The 8,645-nt window shown below is 43.2% G+C and overlaps 2 protein-coding genes across 2 annotated transcripts in view; one reads left to right on the top strand and one right to left on the bottom strand.

Annotated features, from left to right (window-relative positions):
- Window positions 1–225: 225 nt before the first annotated feature.
- Window positions 226–3,466, bottom strand: figla (folliculogenesis specific bHLH transcription factor). The gene is made up of 4 exons (XM_027025983.3): window positions 2,844–3,466; window positions 2,624–2,713; window positions 1,554–1,715; window positions 226–504 (listed from the first exon to the last, which is right to left on the bottom strand). Exons 1-4 carry the CDS (start codon window positions 2,973–2,975, stop codon window positions 487–489), a joined length of 402 nt encoding a protein of 133 aa, XP_026881784.2. The 5' UTR covers window positions 2,976–3,466; the 3' UTR covers window positions 226–486.
- Window positions 3,467–7,564: 4,098 nt separating this feature from the next.
- Window positions 7,565–8,645, top strand: part of hk2 (hexokinase 2) — a 34,763-nt gene continuing 33,682 nt past the window's right edge. The window contains exon 1 of the mRNA XM_035529712.2: window positions 7,565–7,891. Within this exon, the coding sequence (XP_035385605.1) occupies window positions 7,829–7,891 (63 nt within the window). The 5' untranslated portion in view covers window positions 7,565–7,828. The remainder of the gene's footprint in view (window positions 7,892–8,645) is intronic.

Genomic DNA, 8,645 nt, shown 5'->3' with positions numbered 1-8,645 from the left:
ACCGCATTTTTAACTGGGACAACTGTAGTAAGTGATTGACGGACTATGGATTTATCGCACTGCCGACACCTCCACAGAGAAGTCTTACTCCTGCACCAAGACAATCATGTCAAAGTGGCTTCCTGTAGTAACCGGAGGTAATGCAGAAGAAACATCTGCGTGCTAGGGTCAGGGCTGCAGCTGTACACTTTTCTGTGTTTGAAGGAGACGCGTTACTCAGCGCTATTCATGCTTAAGGGTCTTTATTGTATGTTGCTTGTATAGCAAGCACAGCCTACCACAGATTTCATTAACAGGTATGAGGAACAAAAAAATATCCCAGCCACCATTCATACTTTTTTTTCCACCTTTTAGGCCAGTTACAAAAATAAAATAAATACGTTTTATACACATTCATCCAAAGTCGAATTCTTACAGTAGCATTCAGCTGGAGGAGGACTGTCAGCAGACTGGTGCCTCAGGAAATCCAACCCAGAGTCTTCTGCTCTATCTGGCCTGGTATACCTGAAGGGGAAAGAGCATTTGGTTTTCCTCCAACACTGGCCCCCAAGAGTTTGTTCAAGCGTTTTGTATTTTTAAAAACAGCATCACCTTCTGCAATCGGGCCCTGCCACATGTATTACATATGCAATAATGCACCTTCAACAGGGGGTGCTGTGGGGTCTGAAATAATAATGCATCTACAGCAGGGGTGGGGGTTCTAGATTATTGAAGAAAACTTGAACCCACAGTCGATTGTGACCCTAAAGCGCAATGTAATGGCTTATAAAGTTGAATTTAAAAAAAAGAAGAAGAAAAAAAAAAGTTAAAAGTTAAAAATAGACGACATTCACAGGTAGATAAGCGTGAGAATGGAAGAGTTCTGCAGATGACCCCAGAGCACTAACTGGAAAGGGCTTTTCTTTTTCTTGATTGGTCAGATGTCAGGTTTGTTAAGGTCAGTTCAAAACACCTCAAAATTATGCATCTCTTGTTCCTCACACCTTTCACCAAGCAACCACCATTATTTTGGTTGCTGAAATACTTTGAATTTATTGACGAACAAATTTCTAAATACAAAAAGTGTTACACCTGTCCAATCCAAAATTATTACATTAATACCTTTACAGCATTTAGCAGCTTCTCTATCCAGAGCAACTTACAAAAGTGCTTTGTCATTTTCTCATAGAATACATCCTAGTACAGTAGGTTGGAGTCCGATATACCAATGATCTAGAATACTGTAAAAATACAGGGATCACTGCTGATGACTAGAAATGTGAAAGACAAGCTCAAATAACAGACAGACAAACAAGTACTAGTTTCTGTTAGTCAACAAAGGAGCAGGATCAGTGGTCATTTAAATATTCCACATAAAGACGGGTCTTCAGTCTGCATTTGAAAACTGAAAGAAACTCTGCTGTCCGGACAGCAAGCGGAAGTTCATTCCACCATCTGGGAGCCAGGAGAGAATAGGCTCCTATTCAAAGAGACGTTCCTTTTGAACACATTTAAGGTGTGTGTGTGACAAATCCAGGCTGCCTGGAGCTGAGTGCAGGATGTAACGTCCTTACCAAGGTGTGATCGGTGCCAACCTGAACGATGTAAACTGGGAGGACACACTGCGCTGCTGCTCCACTGACATCAGAGTCATCCGCTTCCATTGCTGTGGTAACTGGTGGGGTGGTCAAACTCTCTTCCTCAGGTAAGGATGAGCCAGATATGCAGTCCAGTATCTGGGGTGAGAGGCAGGGGGCAGAATAAGAGCACCCACTTCCTGGGTAAAACAGTGGTCCCACTCTGCATACAATTGTAAACATTGTTATAAATATGCATTTAAAGAACATAGACACCCAATTGTTAGAGTACAAGTTTTTAAAGGTTGCATTTTCCCCTTCATATGCCTCATAGTGGTTTGGTCCACTAACTCCCATCAGCCAACCCCCCCACCCCACATTAGCCCTTGGTATGAGGGAACAAGTCAGGAAGTGTAAGTGGTGGCCGACCTCCCACAGGGAGCTACTTTTCAAAGGTTAAATTAAAACAAAGGATGTGTCCACATTTTTCTTTTCTTCTACCACTTGCCATTGAATCATGTGCCTCATAACAGCTGCCATGTTGGTACGGGGCAGCCGTGTCTCTTATAGACGTATGTGCAAGGATGCAGGAGATCCACATGAGACGCGCTGAAGTTTCAGCCCTTTGATTTGTTAGATCACACATGCATGATACACAATACTTGGTTCTCAAAACAGACATCCTATTGGTTACTGATAAGACACACTGCTTATTATTATTAATAATACAACAACAACATTTGAAAATACTGTACAATCCTCATGTTATTTACCCATTCGTTATTCAGTATGCACAGTAGTAATAAGGATTTCCTCTATACAAAATCAACAGTATTTTTGGTACCACCTGTGGTGTCCTCAGGAATTACTCTTGAGAAGATTCCCTGTTCATTGTGCCCCACAACAGTGAAATTTGTGTGGAGAAATGAGGACAGATGAGGAAATGGAGAGAGTGGGAGATGGTTCAATCAGGTGGAAGAACAGAAACGCAAACGGTCAACCAAACCAAGTGAAATGGATGGATGAACCCTGCATGCAAGCACAGTGAGCAGCTCTGAAAAACTCACATCCTCCACACTCCAGAGGTCGGTGCACACATCCGTGGGGTTTGAATATCCGCTTTCATTTTCCGGAAGCACATCTGCATTTCCACCACCCTGCCAGGAATATGGGAACAGCAGCCACATTTCAGTTTCACTCTACAGCTGTGTCTTCCTCAATACAACCAGAACAGCAACAAAGTTCAAAGAGATCACGTAAATATTAGGCCCGGTCGCGCGCCCTTACGCTCGCCGAGGCGTCGCTGAGCACGGACGACAGGAGGCGGATGTACTCGGTTGCTGCCTTAAGCATGTCCACTTTGCTGGGCTTGCGGTCGCGCGGCATCACCGGCACGATTCGCCTCAGATAGGAGAACATGCTGTTCAAGCTCCTGACCTGAGGAGGGCTCCAAAGAACAGGACATCAGCGCCAAGCTGGGAAGGCTGTCTGGGTGATTTAATTGCGAAGGGCGGCTCGTGGCGTGTTTATCCGGCTTGTACACTTTAACCACAGCACAGCTGGAGTTCCTCGCGCCTCATGTTCAGGGTGCGCAAAAGGGGAAACCTGTCAATCTCCAACCCTCCAAAACTTAATGAAGTTTTAAATGCTACTTAAGTCACGGTTTTCATGTTTATCTTCAGGCTAACTGATGTTGGATCTGTGCGTTTAGACCAATCACTATTATATTAACATAACATAGCGTAGCATAATATTATTCCGTTTGAAAATATAAAACTAGGCAACTTGGATTTTTTTTTTTAAACGCCCTTTTATCTGTTAAATATGACAGTAGACATGTTATTCATGAAGGCTGGTCGAGAAGTCCCCTAGAAGCTATTCTGGGCCGTGTTTCTCCGAAGCATCCTAACAAGAAGAGGAAATCTTTAGCTGCAGAGAGTTTAGTGTAAAGGTCTGGCTACCGAAAGGGGGCAGCCTACAAGCGTTTGAAAAGACGACCAGACTTACGCGTAGCCGCTCTTTGGCGTTAGCCACCTGCCGTCTCTTGATAGCATCGTCTCTGTGCTCGGTATCCATATATTGTCCATATTCATTACGAATAAATTTGCCAATATTTACATGCACGGGAAGCGACGGTTCGGTGCTCTCGCGTAACAAGACGTCCCCCATGAGCTCCCGCTCGGGGACTTGCATTAGCCCCACTACTGCTCTAAACTTTTTCCCGGTCATGCCCGGCGATGGCTTTGTCGTTTTAGGATACGCGTTAACAGAAAGTGCGCATATCCGTTCCTCAGATGGTCTGTCTGAGCCTCCTATATACTTACATTGTCATACCAGCTAAGGTTTTTGCAAATACGTTGGTGAACTTAAGCCTATGTGCCCCAAAAATGCCGTGTGCCGCGCGTTAAAACGCTAATTAAACGATGCCCGGTGTTACTGGTGTTACTGGTGTTACTGGCCCCTCCCTCTCTGATTGGAGATCAGCCAGCACCCCACGCCACAGGTGTGAAGTGTGGCAGAGCAGCGGAAACAACATGCCCAGGCGCCACAGCTCCAGATTACCAGTACCCTGCTGAAGTCTTACCTATGAGCCAGATTAGATGTCTGAGCAATAAATATAAAAAAAGCTCATTAGTAAAGATGCATCAGCATTTTAAAATTTCAAATCTAATTATTTTATGCACATGGAACATATAAGAGGCGGGTTAGTTATGTTGTCTGTTATAACTAGTTCAGTTATATTTATTCAGTGTCACAAGTTTGCTTTCTGTCTTCTTTACATTGAGCCAAAACATTGACATCGGCCAAGAAAAACAGTCTTAAAAAGTGCAATTCAGAAACATGATCATCATGTGAGTCAGTAGAAAGTGTAGTGTGCCTTATCCTGTTAAAGCTGGAACATGTTAGACATCAGAGAAAGGTCTGATAACAAACTGTACAACTGCTTCAGGTTAAGCAGAGTAAAAGAGGCAGCGGAAAACCTTATGAACTTGAGACCCCGCTTGGCAGTGGGATGCAGGCTTGTGCCCTTCTGTTCTGCCTGGGGGTCTGGCATACATGGGTACTGAAGTGCAGTGAATTTAATTAACTCCCATCCCAGTCTCTCCACAAAGAGCTTTTGGGAATAATTTTTAAAAAATGGAAATAAAACATAACCATGTGCAAAATTATCTATTCTTGGCCTGAGACTTCTGAAAGTTCCAGCATGTGTGTCTGTGTGTGTATTAGGTGGGTCACTAATGCCTTGAGCTGACATGTAATCCCTTTAGATTGTGTTTTAAGCAGTATGCTGCTTGTATTTTTGTCTGCATCTGTAAGCAAGTTCTCAGATAAAGAAAACAAAGAACATTTTATAGATAATTCATTTTTGTATTAAATATACAACACTAATAGTTTTAGCTTGTGTCTGTTGCTTACCTACACCACTATTCTTTCTTTTGAGGACAACTTTTGGGTTTTATTCACAATTGAAATTCATTACATTAGGTGAAGCCACATTTACATTTATGGCATTTAGCAGACACTCTTATTCAGAGCGACTTACAAAAGTGCTTTGTCATTTACTCATATGATACATCCTAGTCCAGTAGGTTAGAGTCCAAGATACAAATGAAATAGAATACTGTAGAAATACAGGGATCACTGCTGATGACTAGAAGTGAAAAATGCATATACACTCTATAACAGACAACAATAAGTGCAATAAACAATAAGTACTAAAGTTTCAGTTAGTCAACATAGGAGCAGAATCAGCGGTCATTTAAATCTTCCACAAATATCTGTGTTTGAAGACTGCAAGGGACTCTGCTGTCTGGACAGCAAGTGGACGTTCGTTGCACCATCTGGGAACCAGAACAGAGATTAGTCTCCATGCTTGTCTTCCATGAGACTTGAAGCATGGCATTTCAAGCCGAGCCATACTCAAGGGTCAAAGTACTCGAAATACGGATCGGGCTTTGACCATTGCCATCATGTATGGTAAGGAGCTGGTCCATTTTTAGCTTTGACCCTGTAATGGGGAACAAAAAAGAAGAAGACAAACAGGCACACAAGCACAGCTGGTGAAGGACATCTGTCCAAACGTCCTGTTTCTCTAGAAACCTTGTGTAACTTACTGGAGTATGCTGCCATTACTCAATTATGGAGATGGAGATGGATATATATATATATATATATATATATATATATATATATATATATATATACACACACACCCTACCCATGACTCAAACCTAGGTATGACAGTAAGTAAATGTGATTTCTGACCACCAGACAAAAGAGCAGCTTAATGAGACCATGAACTGGTAATAAGTGTGTAGGTGATAATTAGAATGAATGCTGATTGGCTGTTGCAGCAGAAGGTATAATGAGGTAGCCAGGGTTGTGATAACACCCCCATCCTTCTCTTTTCTACATTCTCTTTGGCACACTTTGTAACTCAATCTGGACATTCGGGTAGAAATTCTAGAATGGAAAAAAGATATAACTATCAGCACCAAAATCTCTGCGGATATCCACTCATGATTAAAATGCAGTTTGATCTGGAAAATGGTCCCAGAGGCCCTCACACAGGAAGGGCATATGATTGATTTTTTTTGTCTAACAGTGACCTTTCCCACAAGGGCTAATGAAATGACAAACCTCTGGTTTCTGCCTCTGTGTCTTGTGTACTTTCATATACATGTTTGTGAAGCCTGGAGATATCACAGCAGGACCAGCAGTGTCAGTACATGTAACCTGCACCCAAGCTGTGAATACATCACAACTCAGGCTTATGTTATTTGGTTTGTGGAATTGAAGTCATTCTCTCAGGAATGATCATGTAGACAGTAGGGAAACCATGTGACTTTACAATTAGCTGCTAATGTTTGGCATACAATTGAATTGTTTTTTTGTTTTTTTTTCTTTTGCTCCAAAGACATTTCATCGTATTCAACTCCCTGATGACCTTACATGACCTCTGGGGGAGACTGAACTTACAGGACACTTGAACTATGTTGCAATTATAAAGGAGGAAAGAGGCAATTCAACTGAATATGTGAAGTAGGAATCTCATCAGTTGCAGAAAAAGCCTCTAAAAATGAAAGCAAGGGTTAACAAACACAGGAAAATGAAGAAAAACTCAAAAGATGAACTGAAGCAAGGACATGCAATGTGTCAGAGCACACGCTCAACCACAGTTCAGGACTGTAGAAGAACTTGCGGATAAATCTTGACATAATCAGATTTTATATATAGGCATACCACGTTTAGAGAAGGAATTCTAGGAAATTGGGGAAAGTTAGCATATTTGGTCACATGTTCTGTAGGGGCTGGAACAGTATTGATCTTATTCAGATGTTTTTAGTATTGTAATGGCAACGAACAACATAACCTAGAGTGGGTGGTAACATCTCTCTTTTCCACAAGTGTGGAGACTCTTGTACCCAATATAACAGTAGTTTTATTGTTTAAATCAGTAATTTTCAGTTTCAATTTTATTCACTTTCCGTTTGTGTTTATTTAATATATATCGTAGAACAGGAATGCATGTGGGCATTGTGGGTACCCAGGATTCAAAAGCACTGGTGCCAAACAACCTCAGTTTTTGTCCCATGGCGCACAGACAGCCTGCTCATCTACATTTTACAATTGAGGGTTAAGGGTCTTGCTCAGGGGCCCAACATTGGCAACCTTCTGATTGCTAGTCACTAGCCTGCTCTTACACTGATAAACATGCACACATTTGGGATTTAATTTATCATCATGTAAACAGCCACGTACTTTATTGGCAATATCTCACCAAGACCACCAAGACCACTACTATTTTAAAATACAAGCGTTACTAACGGACCCAAGCCTATTGAAGGCCAGCAGCGCCATGTTGTTTGACCAGTGTGTCTTAAGCAATCTGTGCATATTTACTGTTTACGTGTCGAAACAGGAACTATTTTAGGAGCTACTCAGAGCTCAAACGTTTCATCGCTTTTTTTAAACATCAGCTCTTATTTAGGCCCGGACAGGTGCACGCTTGCAGCGAAGCGGGCACACCTTTCCTCGCGCCAATAGGCGGCGAGCGCGGCGTTGACGTCAGACCGACTCGGGTTACGCGTGGGACGTTTCCACGGGGAAGTGGGAGGCTCGGGCCAAGTGCTGACATCATACCGGTTAGGAGGGGAGACGGTCGTACAGCTTCAGGACACGGCACGACGGACATAAGTTGGGAGCGAAGCCACTCGGAAGCAAGTTGAAGAAAAGGCGCTTAAAAAAGGAAGAAGACGAGAAGAGTAGCCATGATCGCCTCGCACTTAGTGGCGTACTACTTCACCGAGCTGCATCATGATCAGGTGCAGAAGGTAAGTAGGTTATCTATCTCACCCAATGAATGTACTGATTCTGTAACTTGGAGAGACCAAGCTGGTTGATAAGTTAGCTAACCTAGCCAACATCCCCTTGTGCTTGACACGTGTGGCATCACTACCGGTAAAGCAGACCACTCCAGACGAGGCCAAGGACCTCAAACTCCTGACCGGGACAAAGTGTCCCGCGCCCAGGTCTCCAAGAACGGGGATAACCTGGCTGATGGCTTTTCCTCTATAGATCCACTAAGCGGATCTGCTAGCCACTCAACGAAGTTCCGCGTTCGTATGAGAGAGAAGGCGGATTTCCGTACCTAGAGGGGAAATCCAGGAAAGAAGTTGGTTTAAAGCTAATATTGAGTAACCTTAAGCCGTCTTTTCGATTGTCTACCGGTTATTTACCGTAAGCATCCGTGTGAGAGCTGGATTTGTTTGGCGATGGTAGTCAGGCAACAGTAGAAACTTTTCCTTAACGCCGCAGCAGCTCGCGCTAGAACGGTGGGCTAGCACGCTGCCTCGTGACACCACGAGCCTACTGAGAGAGGAGGGGAGAGAGAGAGAGAGAAAGAGAGAGAGAGAAAGGGAGAGAGAGAGAGAGAAAGGGGGAGGGAGAGAGAGAAAAGAGAGAGAGAGAAAAGGAGGAGAGAGAAGAGAGAGAGAAAAGAGAGAGAGAGAGAGAGAAAAGAGAGAGAGAGAAAAGAGAGAGAGAGAGAGAAAAGAGAGAGGGGGGAGAGAGAGAAAAGAGAGAGGG

Source organism: Electrophorus electricus, chromosome 5 (assembly GCF_041902795.1).
Source record: "Electrophorus electricus isolate QZ-2024a chromosome 5, ASM4190279v1, whole genome shotgun sequence".
Taxonomy (NCBI): domain Eukaryota; kingdom Metazoa; phylum Chordata; class Actinopteri; order Gymnotiformes; family Gymnotidae; genus Electrophorus; species Electrophorus electricus.
This window is presented reverse-complemented; position numbering and strand designations above follow the sequence as displayed.